The 27,973-nt window shown below is 43.0% G+C and overlaps 1 protein-coding gene across 1 annotated transcript in view; it reads right to left on the bottom strand.

The window, feature by feature from the left end:
* The window catches only part of LOC103605040, an 85,753-nt gene extending 66,189 nt beyond the window's left edge, over positions 1 to 19,564 (bottom strand). Inside the window, exons 1-4 of the mRNA XM_008589622.1 lie at positions 19,378 to 19,564; positions 19,128 to 19,246; positions 13,664 to 13,837; positions 12,053 to 12,301 (exon numbers count right to left, since the gene is read on the bottom strand). Coding sequence (XP_008587844.1) covers positions 12,053 to 12,301; positions 13,664 to 13,837; positions 19,128 to 19,246; positions 19,378 to 19,564 — 729 coding nt within the window. The remainder of the gene's footprint in view (positions 1 to 12,052; positions 12,302 to 13,663; positions 13,838 to 19,127; positions 19,247 to 19,377) is intronic.
* Between the last annotated feature and the right edge of the window lie 8,409 nt (positions 19,565 to 27,973).

The following is a 27,973-nucleotide window of genomic DNA, read 5'->3' as shown; positions in this document are numbered from 1 at the left end:
GCTAGAACTGAATTCTCAGGAAAGGAACCCCCCCTCCCCCCCCCCCAGCAGAGGTGTGGCCTTTGGTGGAAGAATGAAGGCACTGCAGGAAGGTCCAGCAGGGAGCAAGTAAATACCCCACTGCCCTCCCCTCCCACTCCAGGCTCCCCTCAGTGCCTCCCACCTCTGAACCCAGTGGAGAACAGCGGAGCCCAGTTCACACAGTCCATCAAGATCCACCTCCAGGCGGCAGTAAAGGGTGCGCAGTGGATCTGGAGGACAAGAAAAGTCTAGCAGAATGGGGAAAAAATTTAAATACTGCACTACAGCAAATATTTTGAACAATTTTGATCTTTCTTTTTCCTGTATCTGGCCTGCTCTCTACTATTTCCAGTACAGATTTTAACTGGGTCTGTCTGTGTTTTTGTACAGTCTCTTTTTATCTTGGTGTGTTCCCTTCTGGTCACTAGTTATTCTCATCTTTTCCTTTTCTATCATTGCAATCTGCTTGTGTTTCACAGAGGTAATGTCTTTTTATTGTTGGGATGTTATATAGATGTTTTCCAAGAATTTCTTCTTGTTTCTTCAAAATATCTATTTTAAAGTTAACCTTCTGCAACCACCGTCCCCCACCCCCATCCCATGTCTTAGATCATACCCCATTCTCTTATGATAGAAAGGTGTTATTTAAGTTGTGTGTGTTTGTGCATATACATACATGTCTTTTTGCACATTCTTGAAAAGAACATTATTAGTCAAGGTTCTCCAGAGAAACAAAACCAATAGGATGTCAAAAGAGATTTATCATGGGAATTGGCTCACATGATTGTGAAGGCTGAGAAGTCCCACAATCTGCCATCTCCACACTGGAGACCCAGGACAGCTGGTAGTGTAATTCAGTCTGAGTCCAAAGGCCTGTGAACCAGAAATTCTGATGTCTTGGAACAGAGAAGATGGACGTTTCAGCTCAAGGAGGGAGAGAATTTGCCCTTCCTCTGCCTTTTTATGCTACCTGGCCCTCCATGGATTGGATGGTGCCAACGCATATTGGGAGGGCTGATCTCCTTTACTCAGTCCACTGACATAAATGCTAAGCTCTCCCAGAAACACCCCGAGAGACACACCCAGGAATAATGTTCAACCAGCTATCTAGGTATCTCTTAGCTCATCAGGTTGGCTCATAAAATTAGCTATCACAGAACGTGACCTTTTCTTATTGAGGAGCAGTATAATGTGCTCAAGAGCAGAGGTCTCGTTTCTGAACCTCTCTATGCTTCAGTCTCCCCACTGATAACATTGGGGTCATAGGAGTTCATACACTGGGTGACTGGCTTCATCCCCCTGAGGCTCAGTTCATTCATTTGTGCAGTGGGGAAAATGATGGAACCTACCCTGCAGATGGTGGCCGGGCTTAGGTAGGGCACAGCAAGGCAAATGGCGACCAGTGAATGTGATTGGCTATTAGTATTTATATTGCAAGGGTTGTTGTAACAACTGAGTGAAGTGCCACGTCTGGGGAGAATAGTGCAGAAGAGTGCCAGGCCTGTTCACAGTGAGTGCTGTCAGTGTTACCTTGCTACATATATGTGTACTTGCATACACACATAGCACACACATTCACACATGTCTTATGTACAGGCATATACATGTACATAATTACACACACTTACATACCTACCTCCTTACTTACATACCTTCATAAACAAGCAGCCTGTCCAGCTGGGACCCTCAGGGAATCCTCTCACTCCCATGCAGACACGCTGAGCTCATGTCCAGTGTGCGGGGCGCTGCGTGACCGAGTATCTGTTGTGTGCAGGACTTAGTGCCATCTTTTTTTCTGAACTACACACACCATCAAATGCACCAACCCATTAGAGGTGAAAGAGAGAATCTTTTTAGTAACCTAGGAGAGAACATATTGGCATTTTGTGTATTGAGGAAAAGAACTTATTTATATATTTCAAACATTTTTTTAAAATGCTGCTGCATGATATTTTTTAAAATGCTGTTGCTGTCCCAGGTGATCTTTCCTGTGAAAGGCAAATGGGCATTTTATTTCAGATATTCATATGCCATAGTGAATACACTAATTTAAATGTCATCCTCATGCAAATTTTAAGTCACTTTACACAGAGCAAAATCTGTATGGGTTTAACCTAATAGAAATGAGAGCTAGACTTCAGATATTTATGTATCTTGACTAATGGAATCTGAAGAGCTGTCAGATAATGAGGGTGAATAATATCATGTGATAATAAACAAATGAGCCAAATAGTTGGTCCAGGGGAACAAAAAGAAAAAAAAAAATCTAAGAAATATACAAAGGGAAGTGAATAAGCAAAAAGGAATAAAATAATCTTACAAATGAGATGATAGCAGCTGCCAAGGCAAGTTCCAGTTTGGCTGACAGCCGGGGTGAGGAGGAGGCGTGCGGAAGACCAGCTCGGAAGTGGCAAAATGTTGAGCTAGTCAGTGTGTCAGATGATGAATGAGCTGGGACACTCTTCCGACGGATGCCAGCGGAGCGGCCACGTGGGGGAGTCAGTGAGGACAGACAGCAAGGGGAGGAGGAAGTCCACGTTCCTAAGACCAGAGGACTTTCAAATGTAACATAAGCAGGAAAAAATCAAGTAGCTACGCACAGTACCTGATCTGCTCTGGCAATTGTCAAAATGTAACAAAACTTCCATTAAAATTAAAACTAAGACGCCAGATAACGTGCTGATGGCTAGTGATAAAGATTTGCCTGTACCACTCGCTAACTCTTACCCTCTTCATTCCTGGGGATTTCCATTTGCAGACTGAGGATAATTATAGTACTTTCATCCTTCCATATGGGATCATTTGAGGATTAAAATCCATATGAAACACTTAGAGCATTATCTGGCACATAAATAACCAAGGAATTACTGTTAGTTGCTGTTGGTATTGTTAGTCATGTTATTGTTATCACTTTTAATTTTTCATTTCTGTTTCATTTTTGGAGTGTAGACTCTAATCTTACACATTCTCACTTCCTAATTCAGCACAGGCTCATCCCAAAGACTCCCACATCTGTTGAATGAATGAAATACTGATATGTTCCCGTATCTCTTACTGAATATTAATAAGTATTGCAAACTTTTGAGGGAAGATTGTAGGTTTTTTTGGGTTTTTTTTTTTTTTTTGAAGACTTCAGAGTTAGTTTTCAAACTTCATACACACTAGAGATGAAGTTAAATTCCTGTTTGTAATCATTAATCAAAATCAATGCATAAATTCACAAAAAGAATAATTTAGGTAAGATTAAAAGTAATGAAACTGAAATCCAAAATACAATAGAGACAATCAAAAACCCAAAAATTCTTTGAAAAGAGTTGTAAGTACACAAATCTGTTTTTCTTGGTTGAAATAAAACAGAGAAGAAACACGAATAATAAAGAAAAAAGAAAATAACAATATAAAGAGATTGTAGACATAGGATAATTAACAACCTTATGCCGATATATTTGAAAATTTAGATAAAATGGCTAACTTATAAATAATACAAAGAGTCAAAATTAGCATAAGAAGAAATAGAAAATCCAAATAGAGGAATAGCCATTAAAAAACTTGAATTAGGGCCGGCCCGGTGGCGCACTGGATAGTGCGCCGCTTGGGAAGCGCGGTGGCGCTCCTGTCCGAGGGTTCGGATCCCACATACAGACCGGCTCCCGCTCACTGGCTGAGCGAGGCGCGGGAGCAACACCGAGGCTTGCGATCCCGTTGCCGGTCCCCGGTCCGGTACGGGGGCAACACTGAGGGTTGCGATCCGTTGCCGGACATGGAAAAAAGACAAAAGACAAAAAAAAAAAAAAAAACTTGAATTAGATTTCAGAATCTCCCTGCTCCCTGATAGACACTAAGCTTAGACAGTTTTATAGGAGAATTTTAGCAAACCTTTAAGAAACAGTTAATAGGAATACAAAGCTATGTAATTTATAGCTGGGTTGATAGTGTTTGTATTTTGTAGTGTAGGGAGCTCTTAAACAGAGATGTCTCTGGTTAGGGATAAGATGATTTCAATGTCTGCAGAAAGTGGAAGACAGTTGAAGTTAATTTATTATAGGTCAGCGTGCTGTCTCCCTCCCAACCTGGTTATGAATTAGCTGTGTTATCACTGTAAGTTTTTCATACTGTAGGATGCCAAAACACTGCCTTCTTCCTATTTCTGGCAGCTTGGGATGTTTCCAGTTTGTGTTATTTATATTGTTAGTTTACATTCCAGTTTGCCAGTATGCCATGTAAATAAGTCCCATGCACGAAATGCAAAAAGCCGAAATTCATTTATTTATGATCGATGCGAGTTTGTATGCACTATAGCTACACTTTTCTGATTAAACCATTTGTTTCAATAGGTATGTTAACAATCTGGACTTCACATTCTGACTTTTGTCTTTGCAGTTGTGTAGACATAAAACTGAGTCTTCTAATTTTACTTTGTTTAATACGGGGATATATGTTAGGGTTTTGCTTTTGGTGTACCACGCGGGAAGGGGCCCAGGCATTTCCTGGGGGAGCAGGTTTTGCAGGGTGGAGGGAGTAGCACTCATGTGTGGGAGTCTGATGAATTTCAGGAAGGTCCAGGAAAGCAGACACTGCAGTGGACGGCAGCCCCACGGGTCCGTCAGCTGTGCCTGTGACGTGCAGTCCCCATCCGTGTGCACTGACACTGAGCAGCTTTCGGGCCCTGCTCCTCCAACGGGGTTTCTGTGAATTGCGACGCGACCAATGAGATATTTGAGTTGAAGCCCTCAAATTGAGGCTCAGTTGCTGAGTGATCTTCTTGGCCAGTGGTAAGTTATTTGATCAGAATTTAGAGATTAGGTCATGATTATATGGGAAGAAAAAAATTGATAACTAAATTTTCATTTATACCATTAACTTATAGGAAGTTAACTTGAACTGAGTGGTTTGCTCATATGACATCATGTAGCTGAAAGCATTCTTCTGTGAATTCTTGTGTGAATTCTCTGTGGCCTTTGGCCATTTTTCTCCTGGGGCTGGATTGTCATGAAGGTTGTGCACAATCGCAGGTCACACTGCAGAAGCCACCTCACTCTGTTGCCACAGAGCTTCCTTTTGTGAGCCACAAGGATTCTGTCAAAGCTCATGCCAAGTCCTGTCACTCCTGTGTTGGAAATTCTCCAGAGACTCCCACTCCCTCAGGTTAAAAGCCAAAGTTCCCCCACCCACGACCACCCCTCCCTCCCCAGCCCCTCCTCCTGCCCTTCCCTTCACACTCAGCTCTGGCCACACTCCTGGCTGTTCCTGAGTCTGGAACATTCTTCCCCCAGGTGGCTGCAGGGCTGCTGCCCTCATCTTCAAGGTTTTGCTCAAATGTCAACATTTCAGTGAGTTTCATTTCATAACCCTTTCAAAGTTGCTACTCTGCCTCCCAGGCGCCTCCCGTTTTAACTTCCCCACGCACTGCCCTGTGATGGATGCCCGGTAGGATTTGTGTGTCTCTTGCCCCCTCACTCTGTGAAGTTTACTTAGCAGTTTTATTTATTGCTATGTCCCCAAACTGAGTACAGTGTTTGCCACAGGGAAGACACATTCAGATATTTTTGGACTGAATAGATGAATTCTGAATTCAGAAATTTAAAGGTGATTATTTTCAAACTCAAATACAAGATTGGGCATTAATCCCTATATATTTCCTCTCACTCCATTAAGCCCACCAACCTCTTGGACCCTGATTCAGTGATCTAACAATATTCCTCATTTGGCCCAGATTGTTCCCCCTATAAACCTGACTCTTCGAAGTGTCTCCCACAGCATCAACAGTGAGCAGAAAGTTTGGTCTCCTGATAGAATTCTGTCATCGAGCTTCTGTGCTGCAAGAGAGAAATTTCAAATGTGGCTGATCTTTGCTGCCCAGATATGGTGTGTCTACACTGCCTTGATCCTATCAGTGGAAGAATAGCGTGCCAGGCAGCCTGGTGCTGACGTTTCTGAACCAACATTGACGCTTAATGAAGCCCCGTAGGTGCTGACTGACTTTACATGAATATTTTGTCCTAATTTGCCCCTTTCTTTTCCTCAATCGCAAGAACATCTGTCCATCTTTTTCTAGTACTTTCCTTTCTCCATGACTTTTCAGGTAAAATTATTTCATTATAGCAAGATTTTTTTTAAAAATTCATTTTAAGATGAAGTCAGTCCTAAGTCTCTTTGTGTTTATGTGTATGTGTGTAAAATAAAATAGTGACCTTGTGTAGAAAAAAAGTGAAAAGTGATGAAATTTAAAAATAAACCATGTATAAGACAGGAAATGACTCCTTCTTTTAGAAATCTGAGAACAGGAAAATCAGTTTCAGGTTGTACTTAGCAGGGCATTTCAAGGGCATTTCAGAGGGCTGTGAGTATGAGGCCTTTCTGAAGTGAATCCAAACTTTTCAATGGAGTATAAGTAACTATTTATGGATCAGATTGGAAGCAAATCAGAAGCTATAGTTTTAACTCTTGGCCTGAGGCTTAAAATTTCAATTTATGTTCAAATAAGCTGGGGAAGACTACATCCGATCAGAACTTTCACTCAAGATGTGACTTCTCCCTTTTGGAGTTTGGCCTTAGCTTTAGTTTATGGCCAAGAATCTTCAAAATGAATAACTGCAAAATTGGAGCATTTTCTGAAGTTTACATTATCTCATTAAAAAAAAAACAAACTCACTAAATAATGTCACCATAAATCTTCTTGGTTTACAAAGAGGATGATGAGCTTTAATTGAAGATGATGGGAAGGTGAAATAATGAATTTAGAAGTCAGCAGAAAGGGCCGTTTGAAGCTAAATGAAAGTGCCCCTTTCATGGAACCATTCCAGAAAGTAACAAAGAATTTAGTTCGTGCAAACATTTGATTTTGATGGGCTTAGTTTATGGAGAAAATGGAAAGCAGCCAGATGACTTCCCCAGTGAGCTGAAGATCCCTGTCACTGACACTGTCCTGCGTCTGTCTTTCCTGGCTGTCATCTCGAGCTGGGGCTGCGGGCTGAAGCTATGTGGACAGGAAGAGGTGAAATCCGTGTTTTCGTGCCAGGCCTCCACCTTGGGGAGCAGAGTCCAGACTGGATTTCAGCCTCAGACACCATCATAACAACCAGTCACAGGGGCCCGGCTGCTGGCATTTCTCAAAATCTGTCACTCAGAGTGTGTCGCTAAGAATTGGTGACCATTCTGTTTCCCTCAGCACCTGTCACAGGCGTTCACCTGGTTTTGTTCTTTGCTTCCACCTCCTTCCGTGCCTTTGCTGGAGGCTCTTTTCCTTCTTGATTTCTACCTGTGTTTGCTGGGATCCTCCAAAGTTCCCAGCTTGGCCTGCATCATGCAGTGTAGCTTCTGCCCTCAGAACACATGCTCTGCAGCTCGCCTGCCCGAATTGGAGCCTCAGCTCTGCTGCCTACCAGCAGGGCAACCTGGGAAAGTTATTTGCTTTCTCTGTGCCTCAGTTTCCCCATGTGGAAAACAGTAACAACTATAGTAATTTGTAGGTTTGTCATGAGAGCTAACACAGATAATGATAAGGTGCTTAGGTCAATGTCTGGGAAGGAATAAATGTCAACTCTTATTATTTTGCCTCACTGGCTCCTCTTCTCCACTGATTGGGTGTTATGTCCGGGGGCATTCCCTGTCCTGTGGTCGAGGAGGCCAGGAGAGCTTCCACAGTAGAAAGGACCTTGTTGCAAGAAGCAGAGAAACATGGGACGACGTGTGGGGGTGCTCTCAGCCTAGGGCAGCCCTGTGTGCCCCACCCTGAGGGTTCTGAATGCTGTCCTTTCTCTCAGCCTGTGTTCCTTTCTAGCTCCATCTGCCGAGCTCCTTCCACAATGGATCCCTGAGCACTCTGGGTCTTACTCCTAAGAGGCCTAAGGGGTGGGGGAATTTCACTCAAGGATCCAGTTGACAGGTTCCCAAATATAGCCCCTAGTGATAGCTTTCAAGTACTATCCAAGGATATATATATCTCTTAATTTTCCTATTAGTAGGAAATAAAGTTACGGAGGAGGAGCCAGCATTTATTAAGCGCTCGTTCTGTATGAGCACTTGCAGCCCTAGCAGCCACGGCTGCGTTTGGATTTCATTACTGCTCTTCATGGTGGGACCATACCGTTACCACTTTACATGGGGAAGCAAGCTCGGTAAAGTGCCGGGATTCAGACACATGTGTGTGTGTGTGTGTGTGTGTGTGTGTGTGTCTGAGTATCTCTCTGTGTGTTTGTGCGTATTGATGTGTCTGTGTATGTGTCTGTGTGTTTAATCTACAACCCAGACTCCTAACCATGGGTTTCCGCTGGCTCTCTAATGCTGCAGATATAGTTTCTTTCCAGTATGTTTTTAGTAGGAGCCTTGTTGTATTTTTCTTTCATTTTTTATTAGCATATTCATTATTATATATTATACTTGTTCTTTATGCCCTTTACCCAATCTCTTCCCTTCTTCCCCCACCTTAATAACCATAGATTTGTTCTCTCCTTCTGATAGATGAACTGTTTCTCTGTTGGTTTGTTGCCTAGATCTATCCAGTGCTGAAAGAGGCATGTTCAGGTCCCCCACTATTATCGTAGAGCAGATGCTTCTTCTATATCTCTAGAGTGTGCTTTGTGGAGAGAGACTTTTTTTTTTTTTTTTTTTTTCTTGGTCTCTGCTGGTGTCTCCCCTGTGTCAGTGCAGTCGAGTGTCTGGCGGGCTACCTGTACAGTGGCTATGACTACTGCTGTGGTGACTAGCCACTTTTGTAGCAGCCATGGCAATTGTGGTGACTATGGTGAGCTACTTGCTTGGAAATGATGTTTTTGGTGTGCTCTTTACCTCGTTTCAAGTGGGGATTTGGCTTTCCCCAGCTCCTGCCTCAGGACCCCAGGGGCCCTGTGGCGGCAGTGGTGTGCCTGGCCTTCTTATAACAACCAGCTGTGTGTTCCAACTCTGGAAGCTATAGGAGCCAGGCCTTTCTGTGGATGCAGTGCTGTGGGCACTAGGGCGTAGGCTGTCTGTCCTGGTACCATGTGCATTCCCAGTGCCCAGTGCTTCTCTGGAACAGACTCTGCATCAGAGGACACCAAAGAGGGCCTGTCTGTAAAACCCCTTCTGAGAGTAAGAAAAATGCTCATGAGATGGCAATACCTTTCTCCAACAGAGGAAAACTTCACTGCAACAAATGAGGTTACATATGTTATAGGATTTGGGTTTCCCATAAAATGGTGTATGCTTCCAAGATGAAGCTTTTGTTATGCATAGTTCATAGTTTGTATTAAACATTTAGGGTTGACTTTAAAAGTGTTATTTTACCCTGGACATCTCTAAATCCTAGCATGTGATGAGCAAGAGTTCTGGGGAGGTGGCACCTGTTACCTGGAAAATCTCTCCAGCCATAGGCCAGGTGCTCCAGCCCAAGCCATGGCCCAGTCCCTTTGCAGATTGATACAAATTATGTTGCCCATCTGGAGGGTCAGGACTAGAAAAGCTGGTGGGAACCAAAGCTTATATCAGATGCATGGATAAGTCAGATTTTAAAAATATTATATATTTTAAAAATGTGGTATATAGTTTCATGTTTAGAATAATTGCATCTCAGTTCTTTTAAAAATTGTCTTCTTCCTGAGCAATTCATCTTTTGGATAAACCTGGATAATTCCTTTTTTTTTTTTTTTTGGTATCTTAAATTTATAAACCTGGAAAATCCCCCCCTCCCTTTTTTTGGTACCTTAAACTTATAAACCTGAAGAATTTCCTGTTTTTTTTCTTTTGTATCTTAAATTTATATTAAAAAAAAAAACCTTTATTACTTAGTTTATATAGCATTTATCTTATTTTACACCTAAAAGTTAACTATGCCCTAGATTTTATTTTCTGTTTTGAGTAGGTGATATGTGTACATGGTTTAAATTTCTGGGTATAACAAGGCCTAAACTGTGAATTCCCACTTCTAACCTTCCCCGTCCCTCCCACACCCAATCACTTTATTCATTTCTTGTCTAATCCTGGTGCTCCTGTGTTGTCAAGGTTTTCAGATCTATAGAACCAATGAGAGAGAGAGAGAGAGAGAGAGAGAGAGAGAGCCAGCCTGAGAGGTTGATTTATTTTAAGGAATTGGCTCACTCAGTCATGGGGGCTGGCAAGACTGAAATCTGCAGGGCAGGCTGCTGCAGGCTGGAGGCTGGGGTAAGTGTTGAAGTCGCAGTCTTGAGCCTGAACTCCACAGGGCAGCAGGCTGGAAACTCGGGCAGGTGCACTGTCCTGAGAGGAATTGCTTCTACTTCAGGGAACTGTCTTTGCTCCTCAGGTTTTAGCGATTGTAGGAGGCCCATCCACATCATGGAGGGTGACCTGCCTTACTCAGTCTGCTGACTGTAGATCCTAATCACATCCAAAAAAGACTGTCACAGTAGCATCCAGACTGGGGTTTGACCAAAGAGATGGGAATCATAGTCTCACCGAGTTGGCCCATAAAATTAACCATCAAGTTCCTTTATGAAAATGCAAGCAAATAAGAACATATATTCCCATGTTCTCCTTGTTCTTAGAGAAAAAGGAGTATGCTTTATACCTTTGCTTTTCCCACTTAATGATGCATTTGGAGATCTTTCTAAATCTGGGACAAGGAGTTTCTTCATTCCTTTTTACTAGCTCGTCTAATACTCTTTTGCAGCTATAAAACTTGGATAAATGTGATCACATCAAAGTAAAAAACAATTTTTTTTAAAAGCAAGCACACTCAAAAGCAAAATATCAAATGAAAAAATACTTTAAACTGATATCACAAACAGTTCCTATTTCCTAGAAATGTATAAGCAAAAGACCACAAATGGAAATGGACATGGACAGAGAGCTCACAGAAAGATTCAAATGGCCTTAACCACGAAAACACTGTGAACCTCCTGATAACAGAAATTCTAATTAAAACATCACTGAGGTACCACAAAATCCATCAGATGGGGCAAAAACCACAAGTTGGAGAACATAATCTTTTGATGAAGTAGGGAAATGGACCATCTCATACTTTGCTAATAGGAGTGGAAAATGGTACCTCCCCAGTAGGATAACTTAGCAAAATTAAAACTACTATGGGTTAATTCACATCTTGACTCAGGCATCCCAGTTCTAGGATTTGATCCTGCAGGTAGGCCTGTACACCTTGGAAGTGAGAATTCATTGCAACATTGTACATGATACAAAAATCTGAAAACCAAGAATCCACTGAAGAAGGACCAGTTGATAAACTATGGCATGTGCGTGATGGAAAACCTGCAGCTGTTTGGCCTTTCTGTAGAACGGAAAGCTTGCATTAGGGCTGTAAAGATAGTATTACCAAGGTGCCTGGAATATCTAGCAATCTTTTTCCCTCACCTCCTCACACATGCACATCAAATCCCACCAGCTCTTCCTTCAGAAGTTATCTGAAATCCATCCCCTCATCTCTGTCTTCATGGCTATCTCTTTGGTTCCAGCCACCATCTCCTGTCACCATCCCCCACCCTAATGCAGCAGCCAGAACCTGGGCACCTTTTGCCATACGTGGAGGCCTGGTCGAGGGCTGGGACCTGCTGCATCACTTAGAAGAGGGGCAGACTTTTCTGCTTGCAACAAAACCCTTCTATGGGCTTGAGGGCCTGACCAGTATGCTTCTATAAATGTAAAAATAGGGTCTTGTTAATAAGTCTTCTAAAACCTTTCAGTGGCTTCTTGTCACATGTAGGAAAAAAATCAGACTTTTCCCCAAGGCCTGTAGTACTTTGCCTAAGCTGTCACTTCACTTAGTAATGCCCTGTGCTCCAGCCCCTCTGGCCTGCTGACAGTTTCTGGAACTTTCCAAGCTTCTCTCTATACTTGGAATGTGCTTATCCTGGCTCCTTTCATGCAGGCTTTGGGCCTGGATGCCACCTCCCCCTCTGTAGAAGATCCCTATAGCTTCCCAGCACGTCGCCTATTATCTCCATAGAGCTTGACACAGATACAGACTGGGTTTCCTGGCTCCTCTGCCTCCTGATTCTGACTTCCAAGAGGGGAACAATCCTGTCCACATGGCTCCTGGAACATGGGAGCCTGCTCTGCATACTGTGGAAGTGACCAGCTCCTGCTCATTCTCCAGCTTGCGTCCATCGGGGCCACTTCTGCGAGGCTGTTGCTGAGCCCCCTGGGGCAGTTGTTCACCTTTCACTGGCGAATGCACCAGTGCATCTGCGTTCCAACACCTGCAATGCTCGTCAGCCTTGTGATGTCTGGACGCCTTGCAGCTGAGCTGGGACGAGCAGGCTGTGTCTTCAGGGCCTTCTCCATGTGTAGTTAGTGGACGAATAACTGAACGCTGGAAGAATGAATGGACAAATGCACAAAGGTGCAAGCAGATGAATGAACAAATGAGAAAACCAAAAGAGGAGTGAGGCAGCATGTGGTGGGAATGAGGAGTTCCAGGTTTTAGTGGCAGCTCTGCCACAGGCTAGGGGGGTGTGAGGGGCAGGACACGTCCTCTGCCCGCGCCTTCAAAGGCACCTTGACGTATCCTTGGCAGTTCATCACAGTCCTACTTCCCTAACCAGCTGTTTGGTTACTGACTCTTTAATGCAAGCCTTGTGGGATGGAAACTAGTCCACTGCTGTGCCCCAGCTCTTAATTACCATGGTGCCTGGCATATTTGAATCATGAATAAATGAAGTATTAAATTGATAAGGGAAAATATAGTAGAGACAAAAATCAGGGGAGCATATAGAGAAACAAGAGTAGACAGTCCATGGCTCTGAAGCCATGGGATCTTTGAATGGGGCACATAATCCTTGAAGGGGTTTGTTCTCTTTCTGTTTTTATTTCTTAACATCATTTGCAACATTCCAGGAAACAAATGTTGGGTTCGTGATGGTCGTAGCTTCCCAGGATAATAACTGGTTTTCTGTTTAAAAAAAAAAAAAGGAAAATCACAGTATTAGAATTATCAGAAATTGTAAACAACATGCCACAGTTTTGCTCATGTGTAACCTATTAGAACAGCTCTTGGTCTGGTTAGTTTTGGGGGTACGGTCTGACTCTGCTTTCCCAGTGAGGCTGCAAACACATTTGATCAGAAAACAATGTAGCATTCTTTAAGTGGTCTCCCCCTCTGCCCCTCTGCCCACCCCTGCCCTGCTCCAAATCCATTGTCCTCGCTGTTGCACTTAGTTGCTTTGCCACCCTGCTTAGTGCCCTCCTGTGCCTCAACCACTGTCTACAAAGGAAATACCAAATTTATTGGCAAACAGACACCTGAGCAGTCTGCACCACCCTCATTGTCACATTTTGTATCAGGGCTCCATGCATTGCCTACGTTGACCTCTTCCTGAATTGCTTTTCTGAAGCCATTCCACTTGGAAAACTCCTATTCATCCCGCAGGACCCACTGAGATGTCCCTGACCCCACCACCCCACACTGAGCCAACTTCATAAGACATTTCCTCAAGCCACCACAAAACCCATGGGGTTGGATATGGGGTGGTTTCACCCACATTTTGGGCAAAGCCACAGAATTCTGTCTATACTGATCTCTTCCTCTGGTTACTATGGTTGCATCTGATTAACCAACTTCTTAAGTGCAGTTTTTTCTTGCAACTACCCTTGAGACAAACTGTGTTAAACTACCAGTGCTTAAAGAGAATCTTAAATATCTTATTCTCATACAAATTCTAATTTGGAATTGTACCTGGCTAGAAAACCAGAATCCAGTCAAGTGCAATGAAAAAGAATCTTTTATGGCGAAAGTATTCCCATCTGAGAGTGAAGGGATGGCCATGTTCAGTAACATCAGGTAATGCCTAATTGGCTGAGCCACACAATGGGCAGTGCTCTCGTTGTCTTGTTCCATTTCTAGGACCACCTGTTATATAAGCTGTTTATTACACGGTAACGTTTTCATATGTTAATGAGTGACTTTATAGTGATGAGCTTACATGCCTTACAGTGACAGTTCTTTATATTTGAAAATCTTCCTAATTAAACATCTTTCTCTGCAAGTCAAAAGATGTAATTTATCTTGAGGTTATGCATAAATTGGAGCACTGCTGGGTGCCACTGCTGTTGTCATTAAAACATTATTCGGTAAATTAACTCTGTGTTTAGTTCAGATCTAATGATTGAAATATTATTGTGACATATGGTAGAGGAAGGGCTGAGCCTGTTACAGAGCAAAGATTCCCTTTCTGGCTTCACGTCAAAGCTCATGCCCAACCCCAGAGCTGCACACCTGTCCCAGCGAAGCACGTGTCTTTGGATGGGGCCCTCACATCACACCTGCTTGTCCTGATCCTTCTGCAGTTCCCCAGCCAGTAGAACCCATTCTTCTGTTTCCTCTTGGTTTCCCCTTGGCTTTACCCTCATGCTGAGAACCTCTCAGAAGGCCTGAACCCACAGGTCTCGGCCCTCACCAGCCCCCTCCCATCAGCAACAGAGCTGGATTGAGGAGTGGGCCCACAGGGCAGCTGCCAGGGACCCCCATCTTGTGCCAGGCAAAAGAACATTGTTGGACTAAATTGGAACTGCAGTTATAGTTCTTAAGGTTTCTGCAGGCGATGGACTCACAGTAGAGCTGGTGAACGAGGAATCGGCCCATCCCCGCTGCTGAGGCCGTCAGTGCCCTTAGGGCATTGGAAACACACATGAAGACCTGCCTGGTCCAAGTGCTTTTGTGGTCCTGAACGCAGAGGACTGGCCGGCGGGTCCAGGCTGTGAGGTCCAGTTTCAGTCAGCTGAAAATTTGAGGCTGATTGGGCAATATTGTTTGCTAGGAATCAGTAACTCATTTTATGATCTAAATTTTAAACATTTACTATGCCTCCTAGAAACGCTTTATTTGGAAAATGGTATTTTTTAAAAACCTTATTTTGCAGTTAAAGAGAAAGGCATAACATTTTTTATGAAAAGAAAACCAGTTTACTCCTGTCCCTGTGCATGAGAATTGAACAGACATTTAAAGAATGTCAGTCAGGTGGTTGGGGAGGGGGTGAGTGGGGCCGAATGCTAAGGCCACCTGTGTGTCAGCTGGTCACCTAAGTCATGGATGGCTGAAGGGATGGAGAGGCCAGTGTCCTACAGTACGCAGGCAATGTGAAGACACAGCTACTGTGCTGTCCCTGCCTCTGGGGCAGCTCCCGGTGTCTGTGCTCTCTGCCTGAGCTGCAGGCCACATCCTTGCTGGGGACTGCCCCCTCCACATGGTTGGCCATGCCTGCCTGGTTCCTTGGCCTCATCTCCCATTCCAAGCCCTGTCCACCTCATAACCACGTTCCTCTTTGCTCCTTAGGTCCAGAAGAGCTATGGCACCCACTCTCCTCTCTCTCTCAACAGCCCTGTGCCAGTGGCATTGATGCCTTTTTGCTCACACCTGGCAGCACTGGCCCGGTCCCTGTGGTATTGGGATGGCAGTTAGTTCTGCGCTACCCCTTTTTACAGGCACAGGCAAGATGCTGTACATATATGAAGAAGAGTAGGTGTTATCACTCTCAGTAGATAGAAAGGAAAATGACCCTCAAAGAGACCGAATGATTTGATCAGAGTTAACCCAACTGAAGCATCACGACATACTCTTTGAGAGCCCAGGCTCTGGGCTGCCTGGGTGGGAATCCCAGCTGTACCCCATCACTTGGGGATCATAGGTTGCACTATCTCTGTGCCTCCGTTTCTCATCTGTAACATGGGATAGTACTTCATGGGGCAGTTTTGAAAAGTTACTGACATGATGTATATAGCAAGCTCAGCCGGGGCCTGGCATGAGGCAGTGATGCTAAACTCTTCCAGGTCTCTGTCCTTAACTTACCTCCTCCTGGAGTTGATCTCAAGGTCTGGGTGTTCAGCCACAGGGAATGTGGACACTGTCTTCTTTGACCACACACTCTAACAATTTAGTTCTCCTGCAGTTCGTGCCCCCCGCCTCCCCCACCCCCCGTAAGGTACAGGCGTAACGCAATCTCATTGTAACTAGCCAAACAGTAGGGGAAAGACTATGGAAAAAGGCAGACATCTCACCCTGACCCAGCCCCTGCCCTCAGCTAACCAAGGTGGAGGTTTGTGAGTCTCCTCCCATACTGTTCTTCTTTTTCCCACACACAGATCCACAGAGAGGGCTTTCTGTTTTCTGGTTTTGTTCTAAATGGAAATGGACTCACACTGTAGACGGTAGTCTTCAGCTTTGTACTTTCACATAGCGTCTGCACATTCTTCCAGGTCGGGAATGGAGATCTTGCCAAGTTGCTTTTAACAGTTACATAATACCCTTCTTTGAAGGCTGCAGGAAACTCATAATCTCAAATTAATTTTTCTTGCTACACATAATTTAAAAAATGTTTTCCCATAATAACAAGGTCACTGAAGTCTAATTTCACTTCAAATGAACAAACAAGCAAACAACCTCAGATGTGACAATCCTGGCCATTTTGCACAGGATCTGGGGAAGAGATCTGTAAGGTGCCCATCCAGCTTCTGGGGTCGGAGTGAGGACGAGAAAAGTGGAGATGTGTGCACAGCACGGATGGAGAGACCTGGGCGTTGCTGGGGGAAGGGGGTACTTTAGGTTGGCACCACCCAGATCTTTTTCTTGCAGACGCTGGCATCTGGTTGGCCTGGCTTTGACTGCCCTATCAGGAAGTAGCTGTAGGACCCTAAAATTTCTACTGAAATGGAGATGCCATGGGCTTGACATGAGGCTTAAAGGAGAGTGTAGCTGTTCACATGAGGACAGTGAGCCTTGAAATACAGGCAGATCCAGTTTGCTATTAATACTTCATTGTTTATGTTTAAATTTTAGAATGTATTGCTGTTGGTTTTCATTGTTTATTTGAAAATAATCTGGTATAAGTTATCTATTGGGCAGAGACCACACATACAAATATCATTGTCTATATGGTCATAGTTTACATAAATTTGACGATATGAAAAGGGTTGTGTTCCAGTAAGGAATATTTTTATGAGATATGAGGAAGACATTTTGCCCCAAAAGCCTAGGCAGACAGCGAGCAGAGTTGGGGCTTTTTCTCTGGAGAGATGATGGGGAGACAGCTCCCAGGTCACGTGGGGCTTGTCTGAGGTCTTGTCTGAGGTCATGCCAGGGAAGCTGACCTCTGGCCCTGCTGAGTCAGAAGAGCCCCTGTTTCTAGGATGTTAGTCCACATTTTCTTTGGTCTGTCTGATGCCCACTTGAAATCAGAGCCATGAAGCTGATGAATGACCCCAGAAGTTCATTTTTACTGACGTTCCTGACTTCTGCGTTGGAGTTGAGTCACACTTTGCTTGCAAGCATTGCGGTGAGCTGCTGCTTACACTCTCAGTTCCCATTTTAGTTGGGCAGCTGTTAGGAAGTATGAACACGAGGTACAGATTTTACTGGGTAACTTCACAGTGTAAGATATGGTTTGGCAAAGATGGAGCCGTCCTTTATAGTGGAAAGATACATTAGTCCCATTTGCTTGTTAAAAAGCATCTTTAATGGAATTTCAATTACACCGTAGCCTCCAGATAAATCCACCTAACTATCTGGAAAGAAAAAAAGAATAAAAAAAAAAACTTGACAGGGTGTTCCAGTTATTGCTGCACAATAGATTACCCTGAAATTTGGCGACATTAAACAAACACCTTTGTATTATATTCATAATTTTGTGAGGAACTTAGGCGGGGCACAGCAGAGATGTCTTACTAGTGACTGGGACACTACCAGATGGCTGGAGATGGATGGAACATCTGGACTGGGGCCATATGTTTGGGGCCTTGATTCTGGCTGTTGGCTGGGTTACCTGGTCCTCCATGTCATGTCTGCTGGGGCTGGAATGTCCAAGAAGGATCCTTCACTCACGTGCATGTCTGGTGCCTGGGCTGGGATGGTGGGAGCAGCTGGGGCTGGCCACACACCTTTCTCTCTTTGTGTGGCCTTTCCATGTGGCTACTTGGGCTTCCTTAGAGCGTGGTGGTCTCACGGTAGTTGTCCTTGTTACATGGTGGCTGGCTTCTCTCAGAATGAGCATTCTGCGAGGCTCTGGTGGCAGCTGCAGGCTTCTTATGACTCTGCTTCCTGTGTCCCAGAGTGTCACTTCTGTCACATTCTCTTGATCAAGTCACAAAGACTGGCCCATGTGCAAGGGGATGGGGATTACACTTCATTTCCCAATGGGAGGAAAAGCCATCTCTTATGTAGTACAAAAGGTTCCTTTTAAATCTCACCATTAAAGTATTTTAATACACTAAGTTAAAATTCAACTGAACGTTCTATTTGAATATTTAGTATTTTGTTCAAATGTGTAACATAATAGCAGAGCTTGTTTCATCCTAGCCCATAGAATCCTGAAACTATAAAAACATGCCTTTCAGAATTGATTGACATGAGAAAAGAAGCTACTATGAAATTCTGTCTTGAAAAATTCTGCTGCCCTTCTATCTGCAGTGGACTGTGTACACCTCCAGGTCTGCTCGTAAGAGGCATTTAGTCTCCCATTAGAGGCCTGGGGGCCTCCAACGAGTATTGTGCAGCCACCTTGAAGTGGGACAGCAACAGGGTCTTCTTCACCTGTTTTCTGGTTTATCATGTCCCAGGGAAGTTGTTGGAACACCCGTGTAAAACTGAAGTTGACATTTCAGGCTTTATTACCTTGCTGGGGCTCTCATAACACAGGACACAGACTTGGTGGCATAAACAACAAACACTTACTGTCTCACAGTTCTGGAGGTTGGAAGTCTGGGATCAAGATGTCAGTGGGGTTGGTTCCTTCTGGGGGCCCTGAGGAAGAATCATGCCTCTCTCCTAGCTTCTGGGGTTTGCTGGTGATCTTTGGCACTCCTTGGCTTATTGAAGCATCACCCCCATCTCTGCCTTCATGCTCACATGGTGCTCTCCCTGTGTACATGTCTCTGTGTCCAAATCCCCCCTTTTCATAAGAACACAGGCATATTGGATTAGGGACCTACCCTACTCCGTTATGACCTCATCTTAAAGTAATACCATCTGCAATGACTGTATTTCCAAATAAGGTCACAGTCTGAGGTACTGGGGGTTAGGATGTCAACATGAATTTTGAGGACACACAATTTAATTCATATCAGGATAACCTCCAAAAACTAATTATTTTGATTATTTTTCCTTGGGGAATAAGAGAAAAAGGATAAAGCTGTGGGGAAAATGTTATCACTAAAAAGTAGTATGCATCAGGAAAGGGGGGGTCATGCTGGAGGGAGTGGGGTCCATGCAGCAGCTCGCTGTCCACGTGCCCCGCAATGCTGGAGCCCAGGATGGATGTACACATGTCGTCTACAGAGAGAGCAGGGTGTTCTCAAAGGAGGTGGTTCTCCCCGGTGTGCCTTGTCTCAGGGCAGGGGCTGACATCTCAGGACCGCTGGCCAGGCTGCCTCCCAGGCACAGCACTCAGTGTAACCCCTGACCCGGCTTCTTCTCTGGGCCGGGGTCACTGGCCCTGTAGGGACCGCCTTTCCTCAGCTCAGAGGCAGCATCATGCTTATATTTTCCGCTTACCATGGCTTTTGATGCTGATTCTAGTTCTGCTGTGCAGACAGGTTGTGGCAGCTCTCCTGGCCTCTTCTTGGTCCCCAGGACCACATTCACAGTCATTTCTTAATGTCACTCTTCATATTCCTCCAGTAGGTCTCATCAAGCTCTCACTGCTTTATGAGGGTCAGTTTTCCAAGGGGGACATTTTTGGACTTTCCACCCAATTTCTGCCAGCCCCATCTAGCCCCACGCGCACTAATTAGAGTGCATTATAGAAAGACTCTTGCTTAAACAACTCAAGTATTAGGTCTGTAGGAAGATGACTTGTGTGGCACGCTTGGTTTCCCAGAGGTGGTGGATGGGTCCGGCATTACTGTCCGTGGTTTGCATGTTAGCAGTCTTGCTTCTGACCGTGGTTGTTCATCACAGCATCACAGACTGAAAGAGAACTCGGGAGACCACCTAATCTATGGTCCTCCCTTCAGGAAAAAAACTCTCTCAAAGCTTTTTAGCCAAATGAGAAGTTATTTCTTTTTTTCCTATTTAAAAATATGCAATAATCAACTTCCATTAGAAGCTACCCATAGATAATCAGCACGGTGGTCTAGAAATAACCACAGATTTTGCATTTTAAATCCAGTATTTACATGTAGAATTATGGCTATAGAATTACACTGGAGTCATGATCTCATAATTTTGTTCTCTGAATTTTAGTACCACCTTCCTTTTGGAATTTCCTTTTTACTTTCAGTTATTTCTTTGAGGATGGGATGAGAAATCCAACAGCTTTCTTTGATCTCTTGCATTAGCTGGTATTAGTGTAAATGTTATTAAGGTGCATTTGCTTTAATTGTCAGTTGTTTTACCCTAAGGAGTTGCGTACTTTATCTCATTGTATGCCTAAATTATTGACATATATTATTTATGCTTTAGGGCCGTTTAGGTGTTTATATTAATGTCTGGCTAGGCTAAGGCCTGTAATCCTCCTCACAGTGCCAATTGTCTAGCTCTCTTAATCCTGTTTGTGACACCAATTGTAAAGCTACATGACCACGCCAATTGTCAGGCTCTTTTACCTGCCAGTAATCCTGCACCGACTAGGCTGATTGTTGAGCTAGGGCTGGGTCTGGAGTTCCCAGACCCCTCAAGCCCATTGTCCAGACTGGGTCACAAACCCTTCATATGCCAGGCTAGGTCACCTTACCCCTTCACGCAGGTCTATGAGCTAGGTAACTGGCCAAAAAGTCCTTGGAAGCTGCAGGTTGGAAAGCATGGCTGTGCAGGTCGGACGCCCAAGGCAAACGCCCACCTGCCTGCTTCACTAAAACTCCTCTCTACTTCTCTCTGTCTCTGTCTCTCTCGAACACAAGAATAGCAACAAAACTAAAAAGATACATTGGTGCAAATGCGCACTAACTCCACACACACACACACACGCGCGCGCACACACACACACACACACACACAATTTGCTTACAAAGGATGTGCTGAACCACACCCAACTGGACTTGAGGTGAGGGCCCTGACCAAACTATTCTATTTTCCCAACAATTCACTTAATCCTTACAGAAGAGTATAGAGCATTGGAGAAGTTCTTGGAGAAAACTCAACTGTGATTTTGGGGTGTTTCAGAGGCCCTCCCCATAGAATTCTCCCACTGCAATCACCCCAGCTGCATGGGTAAATTACTGCCTCAGGGTGATGGGCGGGAACCAGATTCTCGGTCTGTCAGGGCCTTCCTCTCCCTGGAGGAGCCGTCAGCCATGGGGGTCTCAAAGCTTAGTGCTTTGTTTTCAGAGTTGTCACAGTGTGGGTAGGTAGAGGCTGTGAAGGGGAGAGGCTGGTCTCATGGTGGCTGCTCAGCTGGCATTCCCAGCATGGTAGCAGTCATGCTGTCTTGGAGGAAGGCAGGTGCACCAGAGCGTGTCTGGTGCGCTCTATCTTGTCACAGGGAGCCCTCTAATTATGTCAACTGGACATAGGGAGATGAGACTCTCCCATGTGAAACTTCACGGGAGAAGTTAGGAAAGTCGACCTCCAGAGGATGGAGGACATGGTACAAAAGATCCACGATTTGAGCACCAGTGCAGAGGTCTTACCTAAGAGTCCTAGTGACCATCGAGAGGAACCCAGACAGGTTTTCTGACTCCTACCCCTGGCTCCTTCCATGTTGCACTGTGGCATTCAAGACAGGGCAGCGTGGGGATGATGCCAGCCACCAGCAGTCCTCACTGGGTCTTTTGTGTGCGCACAGTGTCTTTTCCTTCTTCCTGGTTGGCCTGCTGGTGGGAAGCACAGATGCCACCTGCTGCCAATTGAAAAGCCCCCGCCCTTCAGCTCTTCTGAAAATCACCTCTAAAATTATTCCTCCCTATGTTAAATAAGCAAACATTAAGCCTGCATTCCCTTAGTCTGTAATTCACACCACATGTAAATTAATTCGGGATTAAATCCAGGGCAGCAGGAGCTCACCTGCACGCCTGGGGTGTTGTGAAGACACAAGCCCTGGGCCCAGCCCTGGGGATTCTGGAGCAACCAGCATCTGTTTACATAAGCCACTTACAGTGAGGTGGGGTATGACCGAGATAGTTATGATTCATGATTGCTGTTTGGATTTTTAAAATAAACTTCATCTTTTAGAACAGTTTTAGATGTACAGAAAAATTACAAAGATAGTATAAAGAATTCTCAGTGTTTCCTGTTAATAACAACTTACATTAGTATGGTGCATTTGTTAAAACTAATGAGCCAATATTGTTACATTACTATTAATTACATTTCCTTAGTTTTTACCTAATGTCCTTTTTCTCTTCCAGGAGGCCACCCATGATACCGTATTATATTTAGTTGTCACGAATCCTTAGACTCACTTTGGCTGTGGCTTTTTCACACACTTTCCTAATTTTTGATGACCTTGACAGTTTTGAGGAGTGATGGTCAGGTATCTTGTGGAATGCCCCATTCTTCGGATTTATCTGATGTTTTTGTCATCATTACACTGGGTTTGGGGGAGGAAGACCACAGAGGTAAAGTGCCATGGTTGGCACGGCATATCCAGGGTGTGCACTGTCAATAAGATGCATCACTGCTGATGCTGACCTTGATTCCCCAGCTGAGGGAGTGACTGTGAGGTTTCTCTGCTGTGAAGTGCCACCCCCTCCCCCACTTCTGCACTGTGTTCTTTAGAGGGAAGTCACTATGTGCAGCCCACGCTTAAGGAGTGGGGAGTCGTGTTCCTCCTCTGTGAGGTGGAGCATCTACATGAATTATTTGGAATTCTGCTCAGGAGATGTGTTTCTTTAGATTTCTGGGTGGCAGTTAGTCCTGCAACTTTGGTTCCCTGACGGGCCCAAGAAAAGTTTTTGATCTTCAATTTGTCATTGTTTTTTTTTTTTTTCTTTGTAAGGATGAGAGTGATGACTTCTAAGCTTTTAACATGCTGGAGCTGAAATTGGATGTCACTGTTTGGATTTTTAAAGACAAATTTGCTACTCCAGATGAAACTTTTCCCAGTGGCTTGTGTGTCAGTAGTTGGGGTATCTCCACTGCTGTAGTCCAGGGGAACAATATGCTCTGCTGTTGAATGGATGGCAACGATTAGTTTCAGTAGTCAGGGAATCAGTTTTTGAATAATCAGGATCACAGTAGCTCATTCAGCCCAAACTTCTTTGTGTTACTTCAGAGGAAACTGTGACTGTCTAAGCTTCTTGTTCAAAAGAACTGGTTAGTGCTTTACACTAGATCTGGCTGAGGCTCTCTCTCTGTCTCCACTGGACTCTAATATGGAAACCCAGGAGTTTATAGAACTTGGAAGACTTCAGGTTTTCATTCACCTGACATGGATTAACAGGCGGCCTGCTGTTAACTATTTTCTCATGCCTTCAGTACCTGTGACGGAGTTAGAAGCTCTCTGGCACCTCCTTGTAGGGCTCTGGCTCAGTTTGAGTATGTAGAGCACAAGTCCAGCTGAGATGTTTTTACTTTTCAGCTGAGATGCTTTTAGCTTTATTTTGAAGAGAGGAGGTATTTTAGGTGGCATACAGTTAAATGTAGCTTTTAATTTTATGTGTACTTTAAGCAAATTGGCTTCTCTTTGTTTCAGTTTTGAGGAGGAGAGGGCTGTGTGCTGGTGGATGTCCCTGAGAAAGAGAGCATTCAGCTTGCAGAAATTGGTTTTCACCTAATCTTTGCTAGTTTGTGTCCATCTGTTGCACTAAGCCAACCCATAGGAAAATGGAATTACACCTTCAAGTGTGCTGCTGAGAATTGCCATCAACATATGAGCAGCTCTATACACACAAGGGCAATTTACACCTCTAATCAGGAGTTCTCTGTTGCCTGTGAGAGCCAGTGTTTGGTGGATGTTTATTAAACACCAGAAGGCAGCTCTGAGGTGGTTTGCAGAAGCCACCGCTGTGGCAGTCGTCTTGAGAGGAGGCCTGGTGTGGGCGCCAGTGCATTCTCTTCATGCGTCTCTGTGGGTCAGTGCTGGACATTCCTCTTTCATTCCAGCCATGCCATGTGTGTGACCTCTCTGCACCTTGTGCTGTGACTGTCTCTTTGAGGCTGGTTGGCCTTTAAAGTGGTCAGATCAATTTTGCATGAGTCTGTTACATCTCTTATTGCTTTATGGTCATTCCTCATGTTTTCTGAATTAATATATAAACATTATTGTAGTAATATGACATTGAATTTTTTCATCATATGCCTAATGCATTTGGGCATTTTAACAAGCAGGCAGTTATGATAATTTTAATGGGATATTCTTGTTCCATTTTGCATAAGTTATGAATTTAAATTTGATTGAGTCTTTGAATGCAAATCCCAGGAGTATAAAGATCTAGTTCCTTAATGCTTTGATGTCTATTCCTGACTGTTTTAATGCAAATATTTCTTCACTTAAAATTATTCTGTTTACCAGGGTGTTTGAAAAGGAACAATGTTTTGCCTATGGCTTTATAACTAACCTAATCTGATTCCTGTGGTGGTGTTTTTTTATGGAACAGGGCAGCAATATTTTAGGTACAGCAGTCTTAGCATCTGTGGTCCCTCAAATTTAATATTTTTTATGGTAAAAGCTGTATGTAGTTTTATGGATATTACTCAAATAACTCCATTGTACCTGGTATTTGAATTTGGAATAGTTGAGGGATACATTAGGGCATAAATTTAGCTCTAATCTAGCATTGCTATTTTATGTAATTATCAAACCAAAAGGCCTAATTCTTTATTTCCCCTTTAAAACTTTATTTGAAATCTTACTTTGATTTTTATGTTTAATTAATATTTTTAGTCATTTGGCAGAATTATATTTGTACCAAAATAAAAAATAACTGGCATTCTTTTAGTTCCATGATATGGCTTGCATTTGTAGTATCACTAATTTGTCTTAGAACTTAGGTTTATGTGACCTCTCTTAAAAAAGAAGGAACCGAGGTTCCCAAAATGTAGGAATGTTTTACAAACTGGCTGAGTAGCAGAGCTGGGCTCTGATCCCACATCTTTCATCTTCCTTTTACTTTTAATTGTGGATGGTATTCTACATAGGCAGAAGTAAAGAGAACAGCGTGCGTCCCTCACTCAGCTCCGACCCCAGCCACTCCGTCAGGTGCCCTGCGTGCTCCCATGCACGAGCGAAGCAAGCCTGGGGCATCGCTTGATTTCATTTCAAAATACTTAATGTATCTCTAAGAGAAAAGAATTCCTTTTTTTAAATGATGTCACTAATGCCATCATCACACCTAATAACTACCAATAATTTGTTTTATCATCAGATTATCTCATCTTCAGATTTCTTTGTCTGTCTGAGTCTGTCTCTCCTTCTCTCTCTTTTTGCATTTGGTTGTTTTGTCTCTTAAGTCTCTCTATCTCTCTTTTTTATTTTTCCTTGCCGGACCCAATGAGGGAGCTGCTAGAACCTACCTGTCTCTTGATTTTCCCTTAAGAAATGTACCAGTAGAGACATACGTGAAATCGCTATGTTTTAAAAGTCACTTTAAAACTACTGTCTGTGGTTAAGCCACCAGCCCGATGTACTGCTTCACTTGTCATTTTTTTGCTTTTGCTTTCTTTTTTCGTTTTTGATTTAATTTTGTTTTATAATTATACAAAACATTTACTGTTACGGAGTCACATCTACATAATAAAGTATTTTCAGGGACTTCTGTTTGTCATCTCTGTCCCTTCTGTCTTGTTTCTATTCCTTTTCTCCCTATCCCACTTCCACCCCCATCGTATACTCATTCAGGGTTTTGCTTTATCCCTTTTGTTTCTAGATTACAAGCGAGTAGGTGTGCTGTACCCATGCTGCATGGAATGTACGCATTTGCTGCACTGTCTTAGGCCCTGGTTTTGTAACTTAATGATATATCCTGGGGATCAGTCTACAGCAGTATGTGGAGACACTTCTCATTCCTTTTTATAGCTGCGTAGTACTCTTTATATATATGAGGGGTGTTAACCCTTCATCTATGATAGAAGTTACACCCTACCTTCCTCCCAGTTTATTATCATTTGTCTTCTTGATTTGTTTCTGGTGGCTTTTAAAATTATGTAAGGATTTTTATTTTATGTGGTTAAATTTACCAGTCTTTTCCTTATTGCTTTGGAGTTTGATTTATAGGAAATATTTCTCAACTTTCAGGTTGTTGAGGAAGTCCATGTTTTCTTCTAAAACTTAAATAGGGTCTCTCTCTTTATTTTCCCATTTAAATTTCTGATCTATTTGGAAGTAATCCTGATGTATTTGGTGAGAAACATATATATTTTTCCTCTTCCGTATGACTGTCTTGGCCACTTATTAAAAGCCCATGTTTCCCTCAATTATTTTATTTATTTATTTATTTATTTTTATTTTTATTTTTTTAAATTTTAATTTTATTTATTTTATTTTATTTTTTTGGTGGCTGGCCGGTATGGGGATCTGAACCCTTGATCCCTCAATAATTTTAAATGACCTATTTATCATATACTAAATTTCTATAGACAGATGTGTCTGTTTATGGATATTTCAATTCTGTTCCATTGATCTGTCAGTTCATGGACTAATACCATACTGTTTTGGTAGTAGAGGCTTTACTATACGTTTTAGTATCTGCTAGTGCTAGCCTTTCTCATTTGTTCTTCTGTTTTGGGCTTTCTTTAGTGATTCTTGCTTGGTTGTTTTTTCAAATGAATGGTCTAATCAATTTGCCTGACTTCTGTGAAACAATGACTGCATTTTTGTTTATCAATATGGTATTAAATATATAGATTAACNGCGGGAGCGCCGCCACGCTCCCAAGCGGCGCACTCTCCAGTGCGCCACCGGGCTGGCCCTAACTGGTTGTCTTTGTTATGAATAAACGTTATTGATTTTCTTATATTTATCTCACAACCTGTTTATAAGTTTTCTTGTTCTTGGTACTTGTTTTGCATGGATTTTTTTTTTGTTTTTTGTTTTTTCATATACATAATCATATGCTCTGCAAATAAAAGTAATTTAACCTCTTCTCTCACAGATTTTATACCTACAGTTGATTTTTTGTCTTTTTTTTTGTTTTTTCATGTAGGAGGTTTCTGAGCATTTTTTTTTTACTTTATTTTATTTATGTATTTATTTATTTTTATTTTAACTTCTCAATATACATTGTAGTTGATTTTCATGACCCTTTACCCATTCCTCTTCCTCCCTCCCTCACTCCCCTCCCTTCCCTACATCATATCTGTTCACTTATCTTAAAAAGTTCAAGGAATTGTTGTGATTATTGTATCTTCTTCTCCCCACACCCCTTATTTGTTTGTGTGTTTATTTATTTTTAGCTCCCACAAATAAATGAGAACATATGGTATTTCTGTGCCTGACTTGCTTCACTTAATATAATTTTCTCTAAGTCCATCCATGTTGTTGCGAATGGTAGTATTTCATTGTTTTTTATAGCAGAGTAGTATTCCATTGTGTAGATATACCACAGTTTCCTTATCCACTCATCTGATGATGCACATTTGGGCTGGTTCCAACTCTTGGCTATTGTGTATAGAGCTGCAATAAACATTGGAGTACAGGTATCCCTTCAGCATGATGATTTCCATTCATCTGGGTATATTCCCAGCAGTGGGATAGCTGGGTCATATGGTAGATCTATCTGTAATTGTTTGAGGAACCTCCATACCATTTTCCATAAAGGCTGCACCATTTTGCACCAATAGTGTATAAGAGTTCCTTTTTCTCTGCAACCTCTCCAGCATTTATCATTCTCAGTCTTTTGGATATTAGCCATCCTGACTGGAGTGGATGATATCTCAAAGTGGTTTTCATTTGCATTTCCCAATGCTGAGTGATGTTGAACATTTTTTCATGTGTCTGTTGGCCATTTGTATATCTTCCTTTGAGAAATGCCTATTCAGCTCCTTTGCCCATTTTTTAATTGGGTTATTTGGTTTTTTGCTGTAAAGGTGTTTGAATTCCTTGTATAGTCTGGGTATTAATCCTTTGTCAGATGTATATTTTGCAAATATTTTCTCCCACTCTGTTGGTTGTCTTTTCACTCT

This window comes from Galeopterus variegatus, unplaced genomic scaffold (genome assembly GCF_000696425.1).
Source record: "Galeopterus variegatus unplaced genomic scaffold, G_variegatus-3.0.2 Scaffold5558, whole genome shotgun sequence".
NCBI classification, from domain to species: domain Eukaryota; kingdom Metazoa; phylum Chordata; class Mammalia; order Dermoptera; family Cynocephalidae; genus Galeopterus; species Galeopterus variegatus.
The sequence above is the reverse complement of the archived record's forward strand: the minus strand, read 5'-3'. Positions and strand labels throughout refer to the sequence as shown.